Raw genomic sequence first — 26,812 nt, 5'->3', positions numbered from 1 at the left:
TATCTCATAAGTATTAGAGAGGTAGAATAAACAGGTAAACTAAATCGATGTTTTCTTATAAATATATTTGATATTACAACAAAATAGATAACAAGTAAAAAATATTTTTATTTACAAACTAGAGATTTCAACATCGTCATCTGTAGTATTTAAATCTATTGGCAGTAAACGTGAGAAATGAAATTTGCAAAAATTAGTCATTTCAAATGAACATTTACTTTATACAAAACAAAATTAAATTCCTAATTTTCAACCCCTACCTTTTGAAATATTCTTTTGAACTTTTAACCACTCATTTCACCTTTAAATAACGGGCATCTTTGAGCCCAATGAAACTTTCATGAAATAAAAAACCAATATATTTTTGTATATTTTCTAAGGATGAACAATCATAAAAATAAAATTATTTGCATCTTCAACTAATTCATCATAAAGGAAGATATATGGATAATTTTTCTCACGAATTTATGAGTTCAAAAGTTTTAAACTCCACAATTGATGAATTGCAATATGAATCAGAATTATTCAAAATGACTACTAGTCAAGTACATAAAAACCATACATATGTGATACAGTTATTCAAAGTCTTTTTAATAAGATGAGAGATTTTGAGATTGCAGTTAAATTTGCTGCACTATTTGGATATTTTGGTATTATTTAAGAATTTCATATCTAAACTACCTACCTAAAATAAGTAAGACATAATCACAATAATTAAATTTTTTAGATATTTTGTATATATACATTTTTTATAGTTTCCTTAAGGAAAATATAGGAGTAGTGTATAAATTCGTAGTTACATATTTATATCAATTCGGCGAAGTATGCAGAAGGGGTCACCAAAATTGGACATTCAAAATTTATTCTTCACATAAAAAAGCAACCAATCCAAAAAGCCTTACATCCACAAAAGACAAATGATTCAAGATGTTTTTAGGTGACAAATATATTTGCATGATAATTTGAAACAAAGCTTTAGGATGAAATCAAATTGGCATAATCTAAAATACCTAGAAAAAATGTCCTCAATAAATTTTTTCCTAATGAAACTAAAATCAAACTATCGTAAATGGACCAGGTGGTTTTCCCTCTTTGCATACCAGTATTGAAATTATTATTTTAATTTTTATGCAACTATCATTTTTCTTCTTTTTTTTTAAAACAATTTTCGCAAAAATCCTTCCTTATTTGTGCCATGAATTATCTTTTCATGGGGAAATCAAAAATAAGAATTTTCCAAGAGATATAAACAAAAAATTATTGCTTCATGAAAAATAAGTCAATTCATCATGACAAGTTCCTTCAATCAAATTTTTTCATATTCCTGCCATTTCAACAATTTCCTACATCAAACTACAAAATAATACAACTTATGAATATCTAAAAACAGCCTTCATTGATGAAATGAAATTGAAATGATTTGTTCAAAAAAACTAGTCATTTTTCCTTAAGATAAGGGGGTTAAGCATCTCTTTGTAATGAGCATTATGAACTAAAATTAGGTTTTAAGGTCGTTAAAATAGTCACTAATGAAATAGTCATTAGGTTCCCTGGAGCATGATATAAATTTTAATGATCATCTCATTTTTAATCCTGAGTTTTACGAATTCGACAACAAGTACCTCAGTTTAACAAATCAATGTATTCTGATGCCACTTGAAATTCCGAGATTCAGAGCTTTTAGTTTCCGCGAACCTTTTTTGCGCAATTACAAAAAGCTTATCAGAAGGAATAATGTCTAGTTAGATATTACTATTATTAACACTTGTACGCCTCCAAAAAGGTCCAGTTACTTCATTAAAAATTGTTAAATGCTGTAAGGTTCATTTAAATTTGTTGGAAACTAGGAGGACGAGGTCTTGGTATACTTAGATTCAGCCAACCTGTTCTGCAATAAATCGCTGTCACCTAGATGAACCTGTAAACCACCAAACACCTTATACTCTACGAATATGAAGACTGATTTTTCCATAAAGAACATTGCACATTATAATTCACAGAAATGTATTCCACTCAAATTAATGATTAGTTGGTAAAGTTTCCTTTCGAAGTGGAGATTTCCCAAAATGATAAATTTCCTACTTCCACATCAACTTTTCTCAAAAGTATTACTTTAATCTTATAAACCTTAAAACCATTCAAATATATCCTTCAATTCCAGCTAATAAAAGTACTAGTCTAAAATGAAACTTCACCATCTGTATTCACCTTCAACAAACAGGCAAAAAAGCATGCAAGAATTATTAGCAGCTATGAGTACACATTTTCATTCACATAAAGAAAAAATACTGTGAGTGATGCACACATTCAGACTATTGCATGAAACTGAAGTTCAAGATTTGGATTTACTTCTTGTATTGTTCTTCACTTCAATACTTAAGTACGTAATCAGGAATTTACACTCATATACTCCGATATTTGTGAACTGAATTGAGCTTCAATTTATATAAACCATATAATAGTTATTCACTAAAAGAACGAAATGATTTCATAGTAAATGAACTTGTAATATTTCCCTGATGAAATCATTTCAATTTTATGGATACTGACATATAGCAATCAGAGATAATGCACTTTATTCTTTCTCATTTCAGCATATTAGCCATTATTCTCAGCTGTGCCAATGTCAAATACAAAATTTCTAATCTCTCACAGGGAACAAAAGGGTTTGATGGGGAAATCAGTTCATTCTATTCAAATAGCCATATAATATGTGCATTACTGATAGAAGTAACTTTCATAAGTTCCAAATTGAAAACTTAACGAACATTCAGTTCGCATTTGTCATAAAGTTTTGAATTTCACAATTCTGAGGAGACCAAAAAATTAAGGTAAGGAGAGGATTTTAAGTAAGTGAAATATTGAATAAGATCAAGTTTTTATTACATATCCAAATTTTGAACAATATCTTCAAAAACATAGTAAACTTGAACCTTAAAAATCTTCAAACAAAACATAAAGATAAGAACATGCTCAGAAGAATAATCAAAGAGAAAGCATAAAAAGAAATACATGCAAAAATATTCAGATTTCTGAAATGTGAAAGGAGAGTAAGACAACAGCAAAATGAACCGAGGTGTGTTAAGGCAGTTGCAAAATTATCACAAAAAGTAGTGAATAAATGATTTTTTTTATAAAATACTATTGACTTTCTCATGAATTAAAATTGGTTTGAATCAAAGGGAGACATAAATATAAATATTTGTATATATCATATTGACATTATTTGGTCTAGGTTATGACAAAAAAAAACATTAGAGTAGTACAAGATAGAAAACGGATTCAATCTTTAAAAAAATTAAGTCACGCAAATTAAAAAATGAGTCTTCTTCTGGAGCAATGGAAATATTTCATTTGGGAAATCTCAAATAATTTTCCTTTGAAGAAAAAGGGATAACACTTCTGTAAATTATTTCTAAATGTGATTTGAATGATTTCTATCAAAAACAGATCAATAAGAATTTTTTTTATGAAACACAGACATATTGAACTGTTCAACATGCAGAAAATCGAAAAAACAGATGCCTTGTCTGCTACTTGGACTTATCAATTTATTAATCATGCATTGAAGTACTACATTTCTAATATATTGTTCTGTACTACAACTACTGTTTCTATCAGGATTATTTCAATTGGATTGGATGACCTAACTGCACTGCAGAAAATCTATTTTCTCATAGAATGATCGAAATTGAGGTATACGCAGGGTGCCAAACCGGGAGTGCCATTAGAAGTTCATGTGTTTAGAAATATATGCTAGAACTTTGAAATTTTGTAGAAAGACTTTCCTTTTTAAAATACTGTCAAAGTTGTATTTTAGAAAAAGGCAACACTATGTTTCAACCCCACATTTTGTTTCAGAGAAAAAAAAATATAGAAAAAATCAACTTATTATCTTTTTCAAAAAACAGTGAATAACTTGAAGACTACTTACATAGCTACTTGAAATGAAAGTGAAATTTGAATATACATTCGAAAATATAAAGATATAAAAGCAGGTGTTCCATTTGAAATAAGCGAGTATATTTTCATTTCCGGTGTGAGTGGAAGCCATAAATTCTTGCTAATATTTCATAAAGGTAGTATGTCTTTGTACAAAATTTCAAACAGATCTGAAAAACATTTCTCTGAAAACTTTCAATGGTCACTCCCGTTGGGACATCCTGTAGATTAAACTGAATTATCAGAGGAAAAATTATTAAACTCTCTTATTCTTCTGAGTAAAGTTACTTGAAATACAAAACACCAAAAATGGATTGTCAGATTTTTGTAAATGAAAATACAAAATAATTCACAGAAAGAGAAAATGTTGAAAATAAATTAGTCTCACGATATATTTTAGCAAAATGCTTTTTGGCATAACCTAGTCCTGCTAGGGATTTATTACATTTACTATTATTCTGGCTGACTAGTCCTATTTCTTGTTAGTTATGTTTTTAAAACTAAAGAGCAATCTTGTCATTTTTATGTTTTGCTTATTCTGAATTTTATTAAGAAAATATACTTGATATATATGTTTATATATAATTTTCAAATTGTTAACAATAAATAAAATAATCATTAAAAATGTGAATAAAAACAACTAGAATATATCCATAAATATTCTCCAGTGTACCATTTCTGACTATAATGGTACTAAAATTGAAAAGGAAACTTGTGTTTGATAGAATCTAGGCACAAATGGCACGCTATTCAGGTGGCGGTGGTGGGGGAGGTTGTTCTGAAGCAGGGGGCGCTTCAGAAGGAAGAGGGGGATTGCCATATTCTTGTTTAAACATTTCAGGGGGGCACATGTAAGGTTGAAAATAGGGAGGTGGGTATCCATACATATTGGGAGGCGGAACATTCATGTTAGGCAAAGGAACTTGCATCATGTGAGGATTCATGACAGGAAAATGAGAAAATTCTGAAGGATTTGGGTACATTGGATGCATGCCATGAGTTGGAGGAAAGCGATGCATTGAAAAATTCATTGGAGGATGCACATTTAGAGGATGCATCGGTCTGACGTTTCTGTTCTCCGGGATTCTTGTGTCGAAAATCGGGTTTTGAAATTGACTCACCTTATTATATGAGTGCCTACCATTTTGCTTCTCTTTGACCCCACTTTTAGACACTTTGGCAGGCGGACCTTCAGTTGAATTTCTTTCCCTCTCACGTTTCCTACTAGAAGAATCACCACCACTGCTACTACTGCAATTATTAATGATATCTTTAGGAATCTTGATTTTGAATCCACCAACAGCGTTCGGCTGAACAACTGGTTGTGGCAATTCTCCTGTGTTTTCAGTCTTAATTACATCTTTGGGGATTCTGATTTTCAAACTCGGAGGGCTAGTTGCTGATGCTTCTGGGGCAGCCAAAGTGTTCTGTATTTTCGATTTAGGTAGTTTGAGGACCACTTTAGGTTCTGGGGGACCATTAGAATCATTCATCGGTGTGTCACTCTTCTCATTCTGCTTTTCCTTGTGTTTATGTTTTTCACGATCTTTCTCTTTATGTTTCTTCTTCTTCTCCTTATCCTTGTCTTTATCCTTATCTTTATGCTTATGTTTTTCTTTGTTCTTCTTTTTACTCTTATGATGATGTTCTTTCTCTTTTTTATCTTGATCCACATTTTGTATTGAAGTATCTTTACTTAGAGCTTCAAGAGGTTGTGATAATTTCGGTATTGATGGTGTTTCTTTCAATAGACTGCTTATTACCTCAGGATTAGTCTCTATACCATTAGCCAAAGTTGTGGTAGGAGTATGTTTTTCCTCCTTTATTGCTGGTGGTAAAGGCCTATCTATAATAGGTGATAGTAAGCCTGGAGTATCAAGATGTTTGCTGCCAACTACACCTATAGAAGATGATGTCAAAATATTCTCATAACCCTCAATTTCATCGATTTTTTTCATTACAGGTCTGAGTTCCGGTTCAGCATTCCTTTGTATACTACCCATGGAACTTTCACCCAAAGGCATGAAGGAAATGGGAGCTGTCGAAGGAGACTGTGAATCATCTATTGAGATTGTCGAATTCGTTTTCAAAGAAGTCGAATTTTCTTTTGGTGGTGTGTCAGTGGGTGAAAACAAACTTGGTCGCTTGAGAACTTGTGGCGTCGGAATCTTCTCATTCATTTCCATTTTTATCTCTTGTTTCACTTTATCAGTCTCAATTGTAAGATTAGAGTTGGGATAAATTGGATCGAATGAATTGCTATTATTTCCATTGTGGTGATGTGGCTTATGCTCAGGTTTCATATGAGAACTTGAACTCATAGACTGTTTGAGGACGGAAGAAGATTTATTTGGATCTGAGTTAACTTTCTGTGAGGTAGAATGAGTGGATTTAGCATAATAAGCACTGGAATTTAAATGTTTTTTCATATTGTCTGGGTCGTTTTTGGAAACGGGCTTTACCTCCTCGCGTGATTTGCGCACTTGATCGTGTTTATTTGAAGGAACTTTATTAGGATCTACTGAGTGTGCTGATCTATTGGGATCAACACTGGATGATCTATGCCTATCTGTCACATTTGGATCACCATGGGAAGATGAACGATGCTTATTTGATACATTGAGATCGCCATGAGAGGATGACGAACGATGCTTTTCTGGCACATTAGGATCTACATGTGCGGATGATGACCGATGTTTGTCCGACGCAGCAGAATCAACACTTGACGATCGATGTTTATCAGTCACATGAGAATCAACGTTAAAAGATGAAGATGATCGATGTTTTTCCGGCACATACCCGGCTAAATACTTATTACTCAGATTGTTAGTGTCATTAGCGTTGTGTTTCAATAAATAATCACGTTTTTCTTTTTCACCACGCACTTGCTGCGGATCTCTCACTAATTCTTTCCCGTGATGGGAGTCTCTGCTATGGGTTAAACCGTACGAGGAATCGCGTGCACCTTCTCGATGGCCATCACGTGATTCGGATCTACTGCTGGTAGGTACCGACGCAGCATTCGAACTCGGCGGTCTAGATTGTGATTGCGACGTCGGTTTACACTTGTTAGGGTCAATTGGATGCCTATGGTGGTGCCCGTGGGGCGGCAATTTTTGACTACTACTAGATGATATTTTTGATCCGTGCTGTTGCGCTGCCAGTCTTTCTCTTTCTTTTCTCTCTCTATATTCTTTTTCTCTAAGGCTATTAGGATCATGCGGTCTGGAAGATCTGCTTTTATGTGGATCATCTGAAAGGATAAAAAAAAAATTAAAATCATTTTCTATTCAGGTTCTTCTTCTTAACAAGAGTTAATCCTATCAATTAGATTATTACTCACCATTCTTAGTATCATGTGATCTATGTCCATGCGGATCTTTGGCTTCTCCCTTCTTCAGGTCTTCCTGTAAATCGAAATTAAATTAGCACCCCAAACTCGATCACAGCAGAAGTAAATTCCTAGAGATCATAGCTGAAAAGCTATGAAATTGGCAGTTGCAACAATTAATTCGTTTGAAGTTCCATACATAAGAATTTATTGAAGATAATTTATTTTTTCAAACACTTGAACCGACATATAGTTGATTATAAGTAGGATATAAAAGTTCTTTGAAATGGTCGAAAGAGCGATTTTTTTGACCCATTTCAAGGAAAAAACTGCGTGAACGGATGTATTGAGCGTCCTAACTACTCGGATACAGGAGAGTGTGCTTAAAAACACTGCGCAACTATTGTAGATATCTCAATAAAATTTGCTGCACCTTTTCATCGGCTCAGATGCATTTTCTGATGTAGGTACAATATCATTATTTATATTTATGCCCTTGCTTCTCCATAAAACAAATTCATTGCTGATCATATTTTATTTTTAGATTACATTCCAACCTACACATTGTTTCCGCTTAAAAAAAAACGTTGTAGTCCAGGGTCAAATCGCTTCAGTGACTTGCCATATGTTTTTGTAAGTTGTTTTTTCAAACTATTGATTTCGTTAAATATTACAGAAATAGAGTAAATTTTGAATTTCCCCAAGAAACATTCTGATTAACTCGGACAACTAGTAGAATTTAGACCCTAGAGACTATTCTGATTGTAGAAAATATTCAACACCGTAACTTTTGTCAGAAATCAAATTTGGGACAAGTGAATTAACATCTCCAGAACCTAGAGATTTGTGTATAGGACGTTCAGATAAAGCGTCATTAAAATTTACGGATAATTCACAGAAGTAATGAAATGTAAGGTGTCCCATTTGAAATAACAAAGTTTGGCTCAATTTCCAAGACTAGAATATTTTGAATAGATCCCAGCCATTCGTAATGATCCACATTTTTCTAGAAAAACTGTCATTCTGTTCTCCAAATACTTTTAGTGGACACTTTGCGTGAAGCTTCATAACATTCAGTTAAAATCTAAACTCCAACAAACTTTCAATCGAAAATAACTTGAGACCAATATGGTTGTGTTTATGATTTGTCGAGGAAGAATGTCTCAACTTGGGCAACTTTTATCGTTTTGGAGATATCTCTTCTTCTTCTTCCAGTGCCTATCCGTTCCGGATGTTGGCTATCATACATGCTATCTTCACCTTGCTGACTGCTGCTCGGAATAGCTCGGTAGTGTTTGAATTTCCGGTATAGAAGGAATCAAATTTCCCTTCGACCTTTATTTGAAAAAATTGCTGACTTATGTTGAAACAGCCTTTTAATGGCCGTCTATTCAATTCGTGAATTATTTCAATAATATAAAGAAGGCTAAAAGTAACAGAAATTACTAAACTGCTACATATTACCTTTTCTAGTCTGTCTCAAAACTCGCTCCATAGGCAAAGCAATACTGCAGTAGCAGTTTATCGCTATATATATATTTTTTGATTCATTACTTTCAATCACTACATACTAAACATAATACAATGACAAGGTTTGCCATTTTGTCATTATTTTTCTGATTGATCATAATGAACCAAAAGAATAAAATTATTAGAGATCTGAGCATAGTGAGTTCAAACTCTACTATGATAATGTTCAACCTAAATATAGGTTGAAACAGCTTCAAAGCTGCTTCAAGTGAAAACAACTTTGAGACACAAGGAAACATTGTTTTACGAACCATCGTGAAGTTGGCATGATTCTCTGGGGTGCTTGACTGATTTTCACTAGCTATTATTTTTTCTTTGAGCCTCGATGGACTAGACTCGAAGATAACAAGAAACTCCTCTGTCAGCTGTTGAAGCAAATCCGCTGTGACAGTAGTGTCCACATAAGAAAACCATTCCTTCTGTTCTGATGATAGAGGTATCTCCCAACTGGACCACTTACTGGCTAGGTGGATGCAGAAACAGGCAACTACTGTGGGCTTGTATTGTAGGCACATTGTGGTGAGGTGCAAGCTGCAAACAAAAAACCACATCTACCAATCTCATAGAGTCATAGACACTACACACACTGATTATGGATTGGTAATGTCCATGTTTGTATACTGAATGAGTTTTTGCAGGAATTTGTTAGATACTGTTAGCCATTCCAGATTTGAAACGTTGACAGTGTATGAGAACCGAATTCAATAAAGTTGTCCAAATTCCCCCAAAATCTTATTCAGTAGACACACCATTTCAGCCCTGAATAATAGTTGGGGAGCCGACGATGCTATAACGGGATTTACTCGAGCGTCGTGGAGACCTAGTGGATTTTGAAGATTACGATGGTAGAAAGAAAAAAAGGTTCTATGATGTATGCACATACTCGAGCGTTTCTGATTTTCATACAGATGGTTAATCTGGGTGTAGTAGACGTGTTGACCCATTAATCTGACACTAATCAGGGGGGGCTTTCTTAATCTGACACTTTGAAGATGAACTCTCAATTTTCTGAGGGTGGTCGATTCAAATAAAAAATGCATCACTTGTGAAAACATAAATACAGAGGGTCAATTTTTCTCTCACACAAAATTATATGGAGAACTATAAAAGATATTTTCATTAAATCCATTTTGAGTGTGTTATCCGGGAAGATGAGAATATCTAAAATATTTTCTAGTTTTTGTTAGTTCCAGTGATACAGGAAGTAGCTATCATCTTCATTTTTTCAAATGGCATTGCCAGAGAATTATTATGGATTCCTCATAGAATTTTAACTTCACTGATATTCCTGAACTTCCCAAAGATACCTGAGGTTTTAGAAAAGTTTAACCCAAGACAAAGATTCATAGCTACTTACTTGCCTCTCAACGTTGGAAGGATGAAATTTTCGATAACTGTTATTGAATGTTTTTCACTGTGATCTAGAATGATTTCACAAAGAATTCATAAAAAAATGTTGAAATTTGAGTTTTCATCAAAGCCCTATTTCAAATGGAACCTATATTTCATTTTATCGAATTTGATGATACTCCTGAAAACTAATAAAAAATACCCAAGCAACCATACGTCTAAAATTGACCATTTTCTTAATATTCAACAAATAAGGCATTCTAAGGTGAGTAACATGTTCCGATCTAAGTGTGGATTTACACAGCATCAAATAACACTTATCACTTAACAAGTATCATGTAACAAATAGCCTTAAGGTCACTATTTATGAAGACCAAATTAACAATTAACCTAACTTCATATTTTCATGATGAATAAACTATCTTTCCTACAAAAACCTGTTATCTATCAGTAAACCGAAGATGAATTATGAAAACAGAACGTACAAATAGTATTGTTTGTTTTGTTATTTGTTTTGACAGAAGTTTTGGTTATGTTACATGATCGACAGGCATCTATATATAGATATCCACACTAATTATTTAGCTTATTATAAAAAAATTCAATTCAATGGTCAGTTTGGAAAAAGATGTCCTATTTAACGACTAGAGGTTACTTGGATCACAATAACAGCGAGTGTAATGGAGTTGTTGTGGAAGAAATATATTCTTTATTGCGATATTTCCTAACCGAAATCAAGGGAGACCAAATAAAACAATGAATGACATGAGAAATTTTGCTTTGCTTTGGTCAAAAATTTTGATCTTAAAAAAATAGAAGGAATGTTTGTGAACGATGAAAAAAGAGTATTGCCGCATGTTCATATCGAACACGGAAAATACTATAAATGACGCTGAAAGAGATCTAGAAACATGTTGTTTTAGTAAGGATTGAGAGCCGAATTACCAGATATGTCATCGATCATAAGAGCGCATTAACTTGGGAACTGAATTTTCGGTCCCAGCCATGTAGTAAGGATTTTAAGGATCAATACCTCAGATCAATAAAAAACATAGATAGGCCCTGTCAGATGTAAACAGAGGCAAAAATGAGGAAAAGATCTCTATGTTTATATACCCCCCCCCTTCTGTTTATAAACATTAACCTAACCTTCGGTGTTTCTGTGATTTTCAAGATATTTGCGCTAGTGCATCAGAGCTAGTATTCGTAATTCATTTTTATTTGCATTGTCGTTATATTGAAGTTCATTTACTTCAGAAAAATGCCGAAATATTGTGTTATTTGCAAGACATGTGAAGAACATGATTGTTTACAAACAGTAACATTCCAGAGGTGAGTACAGTGGCGTGTGTTGATTATGGGTAGTGGGTATTAATTTCGTATTGTATTGAATTTTGTTGTATGTTAGGATTGTTAGGCCATACGCTAAATAAATAAGTATTAATATGAATTTTTCAAATAGATCAAAGCAATCAAAGCACAAAGTTTCTTAATGCTAGCATTTACAAAGGTACCCGCTATATTTATACTAATTGGGGTAGAAACAAATTTTCATTTAATATTTTATTCACAACTCACATATTGTAACCCAGCAGGAGGCTGATTTTACCTCTATTTGTATAGAGTTTATGACCTCATGTTCATTGGGTCATAGCCACGTTATTATTATATATAACATTAACTTTGTGAGACAAATAAGAAATATTGAACTCGGGAAGAGCAGACAATGTATTTAACTATTTTTCAGATCTTCTTCTTCTAATACAATAACGGCATCAGAGACTGAAAAGGCTATGATGGATATCAGTGCTGACTCTCCTTTTGAAAGGTAACTGTTCTGTTTGTACCGATTGGGGTAGAAACACTCTAATTTATTTTATATTTTATTCACAACTCTCACATTGTGACCTAGCAGGAGGCTGATTTTACCTCTATGTGTATAGAGTTTATGACCTCATGTTCATTGGGTCATAGCCACGTTATTATCATATATAACATTAATTTTGTGAGACAAATAAGAAATATTGAACTCGGGAAGAGCAGAAAATGTATTTAACTATTTTTCAGATCTTCTTCTTCTAATACAATAACGGCATCAGAGACTGAAAAGGCTATGATGGATGTCAGTGCTGACTCTCCTTCAGAAAGGTAACTGTTCTATTTATACTGATTGGGGTAGAAACACACTAATTTGTTTCATATTTTATTCACAACTCACATATTGTGACTCGGGAAAGAGCAGAAAATATATTTAATTATTTTTCAGATCTCCTGCTTCTTCTACCACATTGACAGCATCAGAGACAGAAAAAGCCATGATGAAAGTAGAAAATAGGTAACATTTTAAGGAAAATTTATAGAAGACATGAACTGAAATATTAGATATTTAATGACAAGATATATTCGAAACTCCAAATTAGGAAGACTTATGGAAAATTGACGAAGGCCTCAATGTTCGTTATCAATATTTGTAAACAGGGTGAAAAATCATTCAGACTCATGAAGTCAAAAGTGAATTTGTTTTCAAATAATTACAATGTTGTGAAACTGATGATTATGAGAACAATGATTGATTTACCAGGAGACATTTTTAAAAATTATGGAGATCACTTCTATGACGAGGAACCACTCTCTAATCATGGCTATGCTCTTGCAAAAATGATACTGCAGGCATATTTTAAAATAAGAATATTTCACGAAGTGTCCAGCAGTAATGATGAAAAATTTGTGAGAGTGAGATCCCGTCTGACAAAAACTATTCTCTTCAAAAATCAATGAAATGGCGCTGGGTTTTTAAATTAATAAATTTCTTTCAAAATCTGAATATTTTTTATTTTCTGCATAATATCCATTGGCCTCGTTTTAACAATAAACATTTATAAATCGTTATATGGAAAACGGATGTCTTTTCTGATCAGCTGAATAATACACATGATTTACTTGATTTGTGGTGTATTGGTTGATATCATATTTTGATGAATACATCATGTCATATTTCCTGAATTTATGTTCTAATGGTCTCGTTTATCGTCGTAATTGGCATGAAATTTGAACAAAAATGAAATATTGAATAAAATTTTGTCTGTTATTATGTATATATTAGGTTTTCCTCCGCTCAGATTAGAATTATTTGGACATGAATATAAATCGTAAAAAATTTTCCTCCATTTATACAAACTATTCTTGAAGAAATATTATTGATCTTACAGATGAGAATATTTTTATCTTGAGCTCAAATCAATAGGAAACATTCTTTGAAGACTTCGACTTGGACACACTGAGGTAATTCACGAATATTTGTGGAGATGAACACCAAATGTGAGCAGTGTAATGTAATTCTAAGTGTTACATTTTCTCATAGACCGTGAAAAATATATCTACAGTTTTTCGAAATATATATAACTCGCCACAGGACCTTAAGTTCTTATTAGAAATTATGTGATTTCTTAATTTTAAGAAAATATCTGAAGGACATTAATTAATATCAAGAGAGCTGAAACTCTACAATTCCAATTATGTATAATATATTACTTATTTCTTGAAAAAATTCCTATTGATCTCAGTTTATAAACAAGTTATATTTATTTCGTTTCCGTACCCTTAAAAATGCACGACTCTGCCTTTTGTTTATATTGAACTGTCAAATTTCAAAACATAAACAAACATTGTTTTGTATATCTGATCCTCAAATTCATTCCATTGACATCGCGCTTGGGGCCTATCTATGTTTTTTATTGATCTGAGATCAATACTGAATCACAATTCACATGTTTACAATTTGACATTCCACATTTCCTCCAATGCACCATGAATAATCCTGTTTTCAGATTATTGATTCTGAATCTTTTGTTATTATTGCATTGGTGGAAATTCCCACTAATATTAGGATCAGTTCAGAATTGCACTGCGACCTATGCTATTGTATTTTGTAGTTCTCTGAATGATTTTGGGTGAGGTTAAGAAAGAATGACCCTGTATATAAGCAGTTGATATCGGTTTCTTCGCTCCTCGAATTTTAAATCTTTTTGATTACCCCTTAATTGAAATAAACACAATTGACTTTTGTCCATTCTGCAACTGTTTGGTTCACTATCCAAAATATTAACTTGCTAGACAGAGGTTTTTAGACAGCATTAAAATAAGTTTTATTGTGAAACATCATTTCACTTCAAAAAAACTTTATCGGAATATAATTATGTAGTTGGATTAATAGAAAAAATTTTTAATTCTTACCTATTACTAGCCATAAAATATGAAGTTTGCGCCAAATCTTTACTTGCTCTAACAAGCTGACAGCATCGTACGACATGAGTATGAGGGTGATCAATAGCAACATCAAAACCTAATGTTTGGAGAAGTACATTTTCATTAAAAACTAAGTCTTGAGATTGGGCCAGGTACCTGAAAATACATAATTCCAATGTAACTTCATGGTGTGAATCATAAATTTTTTTTAACACAACGAATGTTTTTAGAATGATCATCATTTGTATTATAATATTGCCTGTTGTGAACTTTGATATGACATTTTAATTCTTCAGAAGAAATTATTACAATATTGTACTCACTTTTCTGATGTAACATCCAAAACTGTATCTTTGGAATTCCTACAAGCATTTGCTATCCTAATTACGTATTCCAATTTTCTCGGCTGCTCCTCTACTTTTGCTGCAAGAAACAAAGCGGCAGCGGCCATATGGTGCCACAGAAAGTTGGAGAACGAGTGGAACACATAGAATCTATGCATATACACTATGGCTGTGTTTATACATAATTGTGTACTAAGTTTCAATTAAGGAAAATTCATTGAAAAATTGCATCGGAATAAAAATTATATGGTTTGACATTGCTACATTGCGGACTCATAAATAAAAAAAAAATTAATATTTCTTGAATACTGATTTGCCAAGTTAGTTCTTTCAATTCATACTAGAAATCAGACTACCTAAATATCGCATCTATGTGAATACTGATTGAAAAGAAGTACTGCTAAAAAGATTGTATGAGTCCACAAAGTAGGCAGGTCAAAAATAAGGGAATTTAATTCTAAAAGAGCCTTGCAACATTGAAAAATGTTTTCTTTACTGTTGAAAGTATATACCCATATTGCTTGTTTTTTGATATTAAAAAGTTTTCAAGGGACAAGCGTAAAGTACTAAGTGTTTCCTAGAAATAAAAGTCAATCTTTTTTCAGTCCCACTTTCAGAAAATAGTTCAACTTCCCTCATGGCAAAATCAGGAATCGATTCTCTAAACTTTTAAGGCAATTACTCCTTATAAAAAAAATGAACTCTAGTTCTTGTTAAAATCAATAATGAAATTAGCTAACACTTAATGGGTTAAATGAACGTTTAGGTGAACTATCAAATTTTGGAACAAAAAAATAACAAAACGGAAAGGAATAAGCCACCAAAAAGGAAAAAGTTTAATCGACCCTGGTAAACTTTGTTTAAAGCATTACTGGAATGATAAATCACAAAAAAAATCACTGGAGTAAGCAATATTCAAGATTTTCAAATGTATATGTGGATTTTTTGTAATTTTTTCCTATTTCTCACATATTCAAAATTTTAACGGTATTCTATAATTGACTTTGTATTCCCTCATTAAATGAACAAATTTCCACTATAATGCTAATCTGAACAGCGATTTCATTTCGCAGAAATAACCTATTTTTTGATCGCCATGTGGAAAGAGGGTATTTTTATATACAGACAATTATTTTTTGAACTGAAAGTGCTTCGATCACGACTAAAATATTATTTCATGATTCAATTAAATAGTAGTCAAGGAAATTGCGTCGTATAGAAATATTGATTGCGTTTTCCAGAAAGTCATATAGCGCGATCGAATCTGACGCTTAATATAGAGATAATGAAACAATTCAATCTAATACGAAACGTTAATTTAACGGCGAGGTGACTGAATCTCCATATCACCTCTTCCTTTACGCAGATTGACAAAGGATAAAATTCATCTGTAAAAAAAACATGTCTTCATACGTTACATGGCTCATTTCCTTTTTAAAGAGGATACACTTTGAGCCTTTGCCCCATATCTTGAATAAAATTAGCTGCTTGCTGCCTATAAGACAGTTCTTTTTGAGCATCATATCCGCATCTCCTAGATGGGGTGTTTTCCAATTCCTCCTTTGTAAAATACCATTTATCTCTGGTAGCCATTGACACTCGAAGACACGGGAACGGGACCCGAGAAAAGCTTTACAGGTGGCGCCACTCAACTTTAATATATTCCGGTACATTTGATTACGATAGTTGAATAAAATATTCAAAACTTTTCAAACATCCCATAGATACAGCAAAACACTATGCTCAGAAAATACTGAATATCACTGGCACGAAAGTCTAACAAAACGATTACTTCTTAAAACTGAAATATGTTATCCTAGTCACTCACTAAAACTTGGGATTTCCAAGAGTCACGATCTAACAGCACCTGCAAGTGAATATTATGAAAGTAAGTTTGGTCTTCTCCATCAAATTTAATCATTATGTATTCTTGAAAATTGAATGAGCAACATGAATCATTATTTTGGAAAGTTCTGATAGTTTTCTAGGGGAAAAATAAATACATACAACGAAGTCGTAGGGATTGATGATGTTCACAGTTCGATGGCCGACCTACCACATCAAACAACACAATATTCATTAGATCTCAAATATACTCACGGAAGATGGGAAGATATATGAAAAATTCACGAATATTTTTTCCGAAAACTATCACAACCATTATCAACTTTATAACCTAATTTTAATGAAAATAAAAAACATAACAAACATTGTTTTAGAACTCACTCTTCCTACTGACGTTTGAATACACGTGACAGGAAACAGTTGACCAAAGAACAGAATGCTGTTACTCGAAACCACAGAAACTCTTCTTTTTTTTTGAGAAGAACTTTCACTGAAAAATTTGTTTGAATTTCTTCTTTTAGATTTCAATGGAAATTTATTATTCATTCCAATCATTGAGCTGAACGATTTTTATTTATAATTGCGTCAACATGATGAACATTAGATTTGTTCGTAGTAGTGAATCCAAAAATCTAAACGCCAAATCACCAACCTAGTATTTAAATAAGTAATAACAAAACGAGTTTTACTGCCAATTCACAATGATGTTAATGGTTATGGTAATGTTAACGGTGAGCTACAGTGTAAACGCTTAAATAATAATAAATAATAGAGCTCCTACGATACTGTTCACATCAATGTTAATGTCAAGCGTAATGTTAATGAAAATTATAAATATTTCTTGAATTTATTATTATTTAAGCGTTAACATCGTAGCTCACTTTCAACATTACCATTACCATTAACATCATTGTGAATTGGCAGTTACTTGTTTGGTATAAGGCTTGTTCGTAGAGTGGTTTGAAACGGTTGTGAACTGTACAGGGCAAGCGCAAATGGATTTTCGCTACCCTAAAATGGAATTGCGCTTGCTCTGTACAGTTCACAACCGTTTCAAACCACTCTACGAACAAGCCTTATAAAACATGTTTGATTAAGTCACTGTCTGTCGCAGCGCCTTCATCGATACTATCGATGTCGATACTGTTGAAAACATATCGATATTTTTTTGCTCTGTACAGTTCACAACTACTTACTGTGTAATCATTCGTTCACAACCGTTGCGAACCATTCTACTAACTTTGAGTTTGTGGATTTTGCCGAATTTGAACCATCTCTGATTTGAACTCGAAGAAGTATGAGGATTGAAGAAGAAGAATAGATCTCCAACAAGAAGAAAACATATTTTGTGATCTACGGTCGAGTTCAAGTTAAAGACAGTTTTCTGTGGTAGCAAAGAGAGTTTGGTTTCAAACAAACAAAAACATAACATTACCTTCTGAGGGCATATTTATTTAGCAGTTAACAAAAGTTACAGTGAAAGATTAGGAATGAATTGATTGAGATACAAAAAATAGTAGAATTAATATTGAAATTGTTGTCTGGAGCACTTCTGCAACTTATTATTTTTCACCCCTAGTTTAGCATACCATTTTGATCGTACTCGCTTCAAAAAGTGGAGATCTCTTGCTTCTCTAAAAAATAGATTTCGAATTGAAGTTTTTTTAGACATAAATAAATGAAAAAAATTATTTATTGTACCTTGCAGCTTCTTCTTGGTCTCTCTGTGACCATCCTAAAGCTCTATAAGTTGCAAGTACTTTGTGCAATTTTCTAGTATTTTTTGATGGTACTAAAGCAGATGAACGTGCTGTATTCTGTTTGTAATATTTAAGTAAACTCCTGTGACCAACTTTAACACCAGATGGGAGAACCAATTGAAATTCTGAATCGTCTAGAATATCAACCGATATCTGAAATTAAAATAAACACAATTTTTGCTGAATTTGAACTTTCACAGAAAACCGTAATCTATTCTTAATTGCATGTTAAGAGTATTAGATGAAAAACTATTAATTACCTCATCATCCTTGTCAATATTATTTCCTGCATCTGGATATGAGGAAGAATAATCATAAAAGTCAACATATTCTGTGAGTGCCACTCCTTCAAATATCATTCTACAGTGGCCTTTGTCAACCATATGATTTTTAGCAGCATCTATGGAGTAGAAAGTTCTACCTTTCTCATTACACCAAAGACACATATAATCTATAAAAAAGGAATTAGCTGAATTTACAGATAAGGTAACAAAAAAGTAAATTACATTTCGTTACTTTTTCCCCAAGGTACATTAATAAACCTTTAATGTCAACGCAATATTCTACATCAGGAATGAAAAAGGAGTGCAAGGAATACATGTGCTTCAAATTCTTATGAAAATTTCTGCTCTCATGTGAACAGAATAAACATTGATTTTCAACCGTGGGATTGTCATCATCACTCCATTCATCAGAATCGACTTCTTCTACTTCAAGAATGCTTTCATCCTCCTTGATACATAAAGGTTCTTTTCGACCCATATGGTTATGCTCAACTTCAAGACTCTTCAGATTCTTCTTATGCTTCTTTGAATTTATATGATCTTCATATGTACTTTTACTTGTGAAGGTTTTGTTGCACTTCTGACAGCGGAAAGTAGTATTCTCACTTTTGTCAGGTATCTGTTCATTTTTTGATTTATCAATTTTTAATTCATATTCTTGCAGGGTTAATGGTGAAAGATTTACTATTTTCCTTTTCAAATTGTGGGAATGCCATTCTGTCCTATAATGTGCCTTGAAAGATTCATCGTCTCCTAATCGAATTTGGCATGCTGCACATGTCAATTGGTTCATAATGTTATCTTTGGATTCGATATAGTACTACTAGCAAGCACTTATAATGGTCAAGAAAAGAGATAAAATTAACAATTCACTACCAAAATATAAATTTCAAACTTATGCAGGTGTGATAACTCTAGAAGGAAGTTAAATCAAAGAGTATCAACTCTTACTCTTTGGTTAAATTTAATCTTTGGTTAAATGGAGGTTAATTAACCATGGACCACAGATTACCTGATCACAGAGGAAGGCGAGGTTGTTGTTGTCATAAAGTAAGTCAAGCAATGTCAATCTGTGATTGAGTAAATTATGTGAACTCTTTGGAGAAACAAAATAAGTGCAAAGGAGTCGTATTTTGTTATTTCTATCTGCTTCTTTGAATTCTATATCGAAAATGGATAATCAAAATAATACATGCTCTGATGCGCTTACTGCTGCTTTAAAAAAGTCAGTTCAATTGGAACTTTACAATAAAAAACAATGCAGTTATAAACCCTATGAATGCTCTCAACTAAGCTTGAATGGCTACAATTACTGTTCAAGGCATATTTTAAATGACAAAAATGCTCCTTTCAAACAGTGTACATATACGTTTCCCAATAATAATGGTAAGAAGTGTCATATGCCTGCTCTTAGGAATGATAAGAAGGAAATTGGGTAAGCATTTTTGTTCCACAAATTGATTGAAATTTGTTTGTTTAATATGCCAACATTGTAGGTATTGCAATGACCATGCATTGAAGGCTACATTGGCAAAGAACAGGCAAAATTGTAAATACCAAAGACCTCATACTGCCGAGGTTATTTTGAGTTCTTTATCCCATTATGTTAAAAAGCCACGAGTTCGAACTCATTCTCAACAGTCTGACGATGGAGGTCCTAGCTCATCTAATGAAGACATTGAATTGAAAGTCACCAAAAGTTTAGATCCTTTCAGTAAGTCATATTTCATTCGATTGATTATAACTTTATTGAAATTCTTTATTTCCAGTTGATATTGATGCTGCTAGTCTCTATAATCAGCAATGCAATGAAGTATTGGGTTTTTGTAGTGAATCAGAGAGTGATATAGAGCCTTCTACTTTAAATAATATTTGGCATGATGCTCAAGCTGACAGTTCAGATAATGAATCAATAGATTCAGAACAAGAAGATCATCTTAAGTAAGGATTGTGAAATTAAAACAAAAATATATTTATTCAGATATGATGTTCTTTTATAGACATGCTAATGTTTACACAGCAGAGGAGATTACTTCCATAACTCGAGATAAATTAATAAGATTACAGTCTCTTTATATTGAAGAATATAGACATTTGCAATATTTACTCAAAGAAAAACGTAGAAAATACTTACACTCACTGAAAAGGGAGAAGGAAACTTGTTGTAAGTATATAACTATATATTTGCTGATGTGTAATAGTTTGGGAGCTGGGTGCCAAAATTCCTTGAAAAGATTAGATCCTGAATTGTCTAATTGAAACCAATGTGAAGATATAAAAAAAATGATCTGCCACCATGCTAAAGCGGTAGTGCTAATGTAAGTGTTGTTTCTTTAGTGAATACCCAAAAGCCAGAAATAATGCTCTATTCAATGTATCATTGTTGTCTGTTTCTGAAATCTCTCTTTAATGCCCTTCAAAATGAGCATCGGCTCATGAAAATTCATTCAAGCGTTTAGAAGTTACCACTCAATAGGTCGCTACCCTAATGCATCACCCTGTACACCTCAAGGTAGTGACCAAATAAATTAGGAGAGCTCTTTCTTATATTTTTACAACCATGTCTCTTGAAAATGTCAAGTCCTGGTTGACTGCCTTTACATTTTCGTCATTTAGGCTATAATTTTAACCTTCAGCTGCAGACAAACAAATCATTGAGTACCTTACCCTTTTTTCACATTTTTGAAACATGGTAACTCGAAAATTTGAAATCTAGGTGCTTAATTGACTGAAACAAATCATATACAAAAATGGCAAGCAGCACCCCAACTATGAAATCAGTTCTAATCTTGTTTCATTCAATAGGTAATATCTCTAATCAGATTCGAGATAATCCTAAAGAGCAACGCTTATTCAAGAAACTGAAGGCTTATAATAGTTACCATAAGGTACATGGGATTGAGGCTATTTTCAATAAAAGATTGAGAGATCTGCGCTCTAAGGTTTGTTTTGCATTATTAAAATTATTGGATTTTTTGAATTTATGAGAATATTTTCAGGCTTCTGATGGAATACAGCCACGTTCTCAAAACTATACCAAATGTCTCTATACTGAAGGTGGAGTCAAATGCGGTGAAAAAACTTTACCTCTTGCAAGACATTGCCGTAAACACATATTAGAAGATCCTAATCAAATTCTGTTCAGGTCTTGTGGACGAGTTAGAGCTGATGTTGAATGTAAAACGCCTGTGGAGGCTATTTTTGATGATACAACATGCCGTTTGCATGTTGACATTCCTGTTCTGAAGTCTTATAATCAAACAAGAGTAGGTGCAAAATATTTCTTGATATCAATAAATTGATATACCACTTTTAGACCCTCAAGTGTTCTATTGAAATTCTTTTTGCAACATAATTTATTTTTTACAGAAGGATTCAGAATCTGATTATGAAGATCCACTGGAAAATAACATGTTGCCTAGTTTATTGGATCAGAGTCAACTGGATTTGTCTGCAATGAGCAATATAAAATCAGAATTTTCCGAATTTGCTACCCAAGTGCCAAAAATGGATTCGGTGCCTTCTGTATTATTTGAAGATTCAGCTAACGACACAAATGAAGAAGAAATGGATAATGAGGAAGATACTAAAGATATTAAAAAAGAAGCTGTGGGTGGATTATTCAAATTATTAGATTCAAACCAAAATCAGGATGAAATCAATAAAAAAGATAATGAGAATGTTAAGGTGGAAGAACAACCACAAATTGAAATGAAAAAGGATGATAGTAAATCTCAAAATGATTTAAATGATGTTTTTTATGGCAGTCGTAAATTGGGCTCTGATAAGATTTGTGAAGATGTTGAAAGTCCAATGGATATTGATGATAGTCAGTTAGATGAGTCTACAGATACTGCAAGCGAAGCCATGGCAGAAATTAAACATGTTGTGAAAGAACCATAGTGTTATTAGTTTATTATAGTTATATTTGTATTTCAGTTTTCAAATAAAATATTTTGACATTTGAAATGTCACTCTATATTCTATGAGAATATCAATCAGCAACTCACCATCAATACTTTTCTTGTTAACAAGCAACAAACCCTGCGGGCCTTACAGGCTCTTGCATTTCAAAATGAAAATTATCACGAAATTCTGGTTAACCCTTAATTTGGCAAGAGCATTTATAAAAAACCAACATTACTTACTATAATGACACTGTATTTTCAACAAACATGCATGGCGGAAATAGTTGTGGGTTTGAATGAAATGAGGTCTATATATATAATATAGGTACTACATTATGCAACCTGATGCAGCCCACTACACAGAAGAATACTTGCGTGAATATGGTGTATCTCATAGGATACGGAATCAAATTAACCCTTTCAGTCCAAGTGGTTTCACTATGAAACCACCTCTAATAATATATATTCCATGCGTCCCTATGGTTACATCTCAAAACAGCTGCAACAGTAGTAAGTCAAAGGCTTCCTCTTGGATTGGGTTGCAATAGTTCTGCAAAATGGCGCTGTACAGCGTGTAAAGTTTGTCTTTGCTTAGTTGACAAAAAAGTTGTTTTCTTGCCCTCCACAAGAAATAATAATATTACTTGTATTATAAGTTGGGTCCTGGTCGTTACATGTAGAAACCACCATTAAAAAAAAATTGCAAATAGATATTCAATAAAATATATTGAATTTCATGTATTCTCGACCTCAAAATATGAGTTTATTTTGAATGAAATTTTTAATTTGGGCCTGAAAGGGTTAAGGGTTAAGAAGACGCAGTTTCAGATTCTGTGAAAAAATTCTAGTTCTATTCCTACCTATTTTGATGGAAACCGGCTAAACGGTTTGTGATATATTCAAATTTTTCCAACAACTTGTGGGCACCCTCTTTCGTTATTTAAATTTATCGATGTGAAATTTTGCATGTTGGTGATCATCAGAAGCGTGACTAAGCCAACTGATTTTCGGCAGAATCGAGTTGCCGAGTTTTTAAAATTCACCGGGTGCCTATTTAGAAATTTTTTACAACACATCGGGAATGAGGATTTCATGCAAGAAATTTTATTAAAGGTGACAGAAGAAAAAATGTTCTCTCGACATTGTGGATTGAACCAAAGGCAGAAATTTGTCTCTGATTGAACCTATCAATTCTCTTCACAAAAAAATTGGGCAGCGGTACTTTTCTTGCTCTTTCTCCCAAATCAGTTAAAATAATAAAATATGGAGAATCGCGTGACAAACTTTACATTCTTATTGGAATAAATTCAAATCAAAGTTTGTTCTATGGCTATGGTAACATTTTAAAATGGTTTGTACCATTTGATTAAATAAATAAAATGATAACTTTCTCGAGTTCCATCCTAGTATTTCCTTTTCTGATTGAACTTGTTAAAAAAAAATTGTTTGAACAACCAAAGTTGTTATAGAGATTGAAGAAATACTCAATGTTTCCAAGACAAATAATTGCTGTATAAAAGAAAAAGCTAGTTTGGTTCAGGCTACTGAGTTCACATCAGACAGCAGACGAGAACGCATCTGCTCTTTTAATACGCTAAAAAAAGTGAGTTTCACAACAGTAACCTACCAGCGACCCCGGGTATAAAAACCCGGATTGATCGAGCTAGCTAGTTGCTAAAAAACTGAAAATTCTGCACAAAAGGGGTGTTGAACTCTGGGGATGCACCAGCAAATCAAACGCAGCCATAATACAGGGAGCCAATCAAAGATACTGCGAGTAATAACAAATGCTCCATGGTACATCTCTAACCAGACACTCCACGAAGATCTGGAAATTCCTTATGTGAAGGATGTCATAAGAGAAAAGAGTACGAATCATTACAACAAGCTGGAAAGCCATCCCAACAATATATTAACCATTGTTACAACCACAGTATAGAAGACTCAAGAGGAACTGGCCAGCCGACCTTAGATAGAGTTACAAGGGTCTTTTCACTGGAAAAGACCTTATAATGATATGTTAGAGCCCCAGCTCCATAGTTAACAAATTAGCTCATAGGATTCTGTACTCATTGCTAATAAACGTATTATAATGAAAAAAAAAAAACATTAATTTAATTATTGTATTATAAAGATTGTTATGTATAATTTACACAAAGTATCAGGCTTCAAACCTCAGAACTAGGGCAAATCACAGTTGAATCAGTCACAAGTACTCACTGAAATTTCCACCATAGAACTTCAAAATTTCTTTATTTTTTTGATTGTTTTCGACGATTTTTGCCCAACCTTCTATTCTTGAGTGACTTCCCTCCTTTATCTTTGTGTGATTTGAATGATTTGTGGTCCGTGAAATCCGAAGAACTCTCACGTGTGTTGCTCTTTTTTCCCCTCTTCTTGCCACCAAAACCGAATTTTTTATCTTTTTGATTTCTTTTTTCCACAGCCTTTTTAGATGGACCTTTCCTGTTTAGGAAATCCATATCCTTTTTTACTCCCTTCCTCACTTTTTTGACTTCTTCCAGCATCTCTTTTTTTTCCTTCTGCTTCTGCAGTTTCCTTTCTATTTGTATCCTTTTACCTTCTTTTTTTTGTTGTCTTAGCTCTTTCACCCTTTCACTCTGTTTTTGTTGCGCTTGTTTCTTAACTAATGCATGTCTGATTTTTTGCATTTGCTCATCTGATTTGGCCATTTCAGCAAAATAGTCATCTGGTCTGAAATATCAATGCATGTTTCAATATATGAGGTAGAACAGAAATGAAAAAAAGCAAAATATTCACAACCCAAAAACTTGCGCTCCGAAGTATGCTTGGGATGAAGTACAGGGAGTCTTGCGGTGGTAGATATAGGGAGAATGTATTCTATGTAAAAAAAGTGCCTGTATAATGTTTCAATCGCTCTATCATCGGAATTAGCGGAGATATAAATTTATTTAGATATCGCCATTTTTCCAATTTTTGCTCATAACTCGAAAACAAAAGAAAGTGGATAAAAATGACTACTACTATTGTTAGTTTCTCAGAAAAAGAGAACGAGAATGGGGTATCAGATTTTGTCTATCTCCTCTGGTTTAAAAACTGTAGTGCTGAAACATCGAAATTTGCCCACCCTATACAGCCATATCTATATCTATCGATAAGTCTTTCTCTTAGTAGAAATAACTGCAAGTTCATGTCCATGAGTTTGTATAACTCTCTTCCTTTGACAAAAGACAAGCATGGAAATTCCTGTTGGAACTTGAGCCATACAATCTAAAAGAGTACTTTGAAAGATGATTTCTACTGTGTGATGTATTTTTCATTTATTGTGTGTACATGTGTATACTTGCGACAATTGTAAAATGAATAAATTATTATTCATTGCCACCCTGTATAGGCGTGATCCCTCTTCATTATAAAAATTTATGTTATATGTGTTTGAACCACGGTCATTGTGTACAATGAATGCAATAAAACAGTACCAACATGGTGATAAATATAAATTAAATAAAAACAAATTTACCTTAATGTTGCTACCCCAAGAGATTTCAGACGTGGCATTGCTTCCATAACAGTAGATTGTGCTTGCCTATAAAATGTAGTCTCTCGCTTGAAATCATTCAACACTGGATCGTCCTCTGCACTGTACTGGGCAAGTTTTTTATTATTTTTCAGCTGGTTTTCCCTTTTTTGTTCTTCAGTATACATTCGAGCTGCTAATTCCGGTGCAAGCGGAGCTTGCTGGCTTACACAATCAAGAACCTCAATCCATTTAAGGTTTAATTTAAATTCTTGTAATTTTTGACGAAGTCCAGCCTTGAAAATTAAGTATCAAAAATTTTGTCGAAAAATATTTACCTTAACACTAACCACATTATTGACGAATTTTTTTGGGGCTTCCTCTACGATATTTAATCCTGGTTTGAGTCTACCTTCAGCAAAAGCATTCTGAAGCTGATAAGGAAATAGAATTTAGAACTTCAAAAGACTGATTATACACATATTTACCTCTACATCGCTGTCGCTCAATTCTGATTCGCTTGAGTTCATTTTAAATTGTATCACAACTTTTTTTTTTTAATAATAGCACGCAACGTTTATCTGAATAGTAATAACCTCTCTAATCTTTGATAACCTATAAATAAGACGTCAATATTGAAAAAAAATCTATGTTTCTCCAACGTGCCTGTGTTCTGTGGTGCCTGCTTTTCAACTTTTTCTTCTTCTTCGTTCCCCAACTTTAGAATATCAAAGATTAACCTTTTTTTTATTCCTCTTTGAGAATATCTTGGGT

At 33.0% G+C, this 26,812-nt stretch overlaps 5 protein-coding genes across 10 annotated transcripts; 2 read left to right on the top strand and 3 right to left on the bottom strand.

Annotated features, from left to right (window-relative positions):
• Positions 1 to 48: 48 nt before the first annotated feature.
• On the bottom strand, positions 49 to 16,983 carry LOC123307860 (cyclin-T2). Of its 3 annotated transcripts, none has more exons than XM_044890327.1 (8): positions 16,750 to 16,983; positions 16,190 to 16,609; positions 14,722 to 14,934; positions 14,387 to 14,554; positions 9,055 to 9,334; positions 7,286 to 7,349; positions 2,350 to 7,195; positions 49 to 1,918 (listed from the first exon to the last, which is right to left on the bottom strand). In XM_044890327.1, the coding sequence occupies exons 2-7, from the start codon at positions 16,333 to 16,335 to the stop codon at positions 4,689 to 4,691; spliced, it is 3,378 nt and encodes a 1,125-aa protein (XP_044746262.1). In that variant the 5' UTR covers positions 16,336 to 16,609; positions 16,750 to 16,983; the 3' UTR covers positions 49 to 1,918; positions 2,350 to 4,688. The 3 variants fall into 3 exon arrangements, with proteins under 3 accessions (XP_044746262.1, XP_044746264.1, XP_044746263.1); XM_044890329.1 differs by having other exon boundaries at positions 5,064 to 7,195; XM_044890328.1 differs by having other exon boundaries at positions 16,843 to 16,983.
• Positions 11,189 to 13,905, top strand: LOC123307864. 4 transcript variants are annotated; one of them, XM_044890335.1, is made up of 4 exons: positions 11,189 to 11,485; positions 11,901 to 11,981; positions 12,221 to 12,301; positions 13,385 to 13,905. In XM_044890335.1, exons 1-4 carry the CDS (start codon positions 11,415 to 11,417, stop codon positions 13,395 to 13,397), a joined length of 246 nt encoding a protein of 81 aa, XP_044746270.1. In that variant the 5' UTR covers positions 11,189 to 11,414; the 3' UTR covers positions 13,398 to 13,905. The 4 variants fall into 4 exon arrangements, with proteins under 4 accessions (XP_044746270.1, XP_044746267.1, XP_044746269.1 ...); XM_044890332.1 differs by lacking the exon at positions 13,385 to 13,905 and adding an exon at positions 12,742 to 12,977 and having other exon boundaries at positions 12,221 to 12,295; XM_044890334.1 differs by lacking the exon at positions 13,385 to 13,905 and adding an exon at positions 12,742 to 12,977 and having other exon boundaries at positions 11,189 to 11,663; positions 12,221 to 12,295.
• A 1,030-nt stretch (positions 16,984 to 18,013) lies between the features above and the next one.
• On the bottom strand, positions 18,014 to 19,506 carry LOC123307863 (zinc finger protein 622). Its single transcript, XM_044890331.1, has 4 exons — positions 18,854 to 19,506; positions 18,608 to 18,798; positions 18,289 to 18,500; positions 18,014 to 18,221 (listed from the first exon to the last, which is right to left on the bottom strand). The coding sequence occupies exons 1-4, from the start codon at positions 19,422 to 19,424 to the stop codon at positions 18,110 to 18,112; spliced, it is 1,086 nt and encodes a 361-aa protein (XP_044746266.1). The 5' UTR covers positions 19,425 to 19,506; the 3' UTR covers positions 18,014 to 18,109.
• A 158-nt stretch (positions 19,507 to 19,664) lies between these two features.
• Positions 19,665 to 22,600, top strand: LOC123307862 (KAT8 regulatory NSL complex subunit 2). Its single transcript, XM_044890330.1, has 7 exons — positions 19,665 to 20,066; positions 20,128 to 20,345; positions 20,401 to 20,572; positions 20,632 to 20,795; positions 21,437 to 21,573; positions 21,631 to 21,897; positions 22,001 to 22,600. Exons 1-7 carry the CDS (start codon positions 19,804 to 19,806, stop codon positions 22,532 to 22,534), a joined length of 1,755 nt encoding a protein of 584 aa, XP_044746265.1. The 5' UTR covers positions 19,665 to 19,803; the 3' UTR covers positions 22,535 to 22,600.
• Positions 22,601 to 24,648: 2,048 nt separating this feature from the next.
• LOC123308258 (probable rRNA-processing protein EBP2 homolog) lies at positions 24,649 to 26,664 on the bottom strand. The gene is made up of 4 exons (XM_044890845.1): positions 26,527 to 26,664; positions 26,389 to 26,472; positions 26,042 to 26,334; positions 24,649 to 25,254 (listed from the first exon to the last, which is right to left on the bottom strand). Exons 1-4 carry the CDS (start codon positions 26,566 to 26,568, stop codon positions 24,792 to 24,794), a joined length of 882 nt encoding a protein of 293 aa, XP_044746780.1. The 5' UTR covers positions 26,569 to 26,664; the 3' UTR covers positions 24,649 to 24,791.
• Between the last annotated feature and the right edge of the window lie 148 nt (positions 26,665 to 26,812).

The sequence above is a fragment of the Coccinella septempunctata genome, chromosome 2, assembly GCF_907165205.1.
Source record: "Coccinella septempunctata chromosome 2, icCocSept1.1, whole genome shotgun sequence".
Lineage (NCBI taxonomy): Eukaryota > Metazoa > Arthropoda > Insecta > Coleoptera > Coccinellidae > Coccinella > Coccinella septempunctata.
This window is presented reverse-complemented; position numbering and strand designations above follow the sequence as displayed.

Coding starts and splice junctions, on each gene's coding strand:
- LOC123308258 (XM_044890845.1), bottom strand. CDS start 26,568: ATGAACTCAAGCGAATCAGAATTGAGCGACAGCGATGTAGAG. Junction 26,473..26,526: donor TGAGCGACAGCGATGTAGAG/GTAAATATGTGT, acceptor TTTCCTTATCAG/CTTCAGAATGCTTTTGCTGA. Junction 26,335..26,388: donor AAAAATTCGTCAATAATGTG/GTTAGTGTTAAG, acceptor TTAATTTTCAAG/GCTGGACTTCGTCAAAAATT.
- LOC123307863 (XM_044890331.1), bottom strand. CDS start 19,424: ATGAACCAATTGACATGTGCAGCATGCCAAATTCGATTAGGAGACGAT. Junction 18,799..18,853: donor TGGGGAAAAAGTAACGAAAT/GTAATTTACTTT, acceptor CCTTTTTTATAG/ATTATATGTGTCTTTGGTGT. Junction 18,222..18,288: donor GACCAAGAAGAAGCTGCAAG/GTACAATAAATA, acceptor TCTATTTTTTAG/AGAAGCAAGAGATCTCCACT.
- LOC123307864 (XM_044890332.1), top strand. CDS start 11,415: ATGCCGAAATATTGTGTTATTTGCAAGACATGTGAAGAACATGATTGT. Junction 11,486..11,900: donor CAAACAGTAACATTCCAGAG/GTGAGTACAGTG, acceptor ACTATTTTTCAG/ATCTTCTTCTTCTAATACAA. Junction 11,982..12,220: donor GCTGACTCTCCTTTTGAAAG/GTAACTGTTCTG, acceptor ACTATTTTTCAG/ATCTTCTTCTTCTAATACAA.
- LOC123307862 (XM_044890330.1), top strand. CDS start 19,804: ATGGATAATCAAAATAATACATGCTCTGATGCGCTTACTGCTGCTTTA. Junction 20,067..20,127: donor AATGATAAGAAGGAAATTGG/GTAAGCATTTTT, acceptor CCAACATTGTAG/GTATTGCAATGACCATGCAT. Junction 21,898..22,000: donor AGTCTTATAATCAAACAAGA/GTAGGTGCAAAA, acceptor TATTTTTTACAG/AAGGATTCAGAATCTGATTA.
- LOC123307860 (XM_044890327.1), bottom strand. CDS start 16,335: ATGGCTACCAGAGATAAATGGTATTTTACAAAGGAGGAATTGGAAAAC. Junction 9,335..14,386: donor TATTTTATGGCTAGTAATAG/GTAAGAATTAAA, acceptor TTTTGTTTGCAG/CTTGCACCTCACCACAATGT. Junction 7,196..7,285: donor ATCACATGATACTAAGAATG/GTGAGTAATAAT, acceptor TTATCCTTTCAG/ATGATCCACATAAAAGCAGA.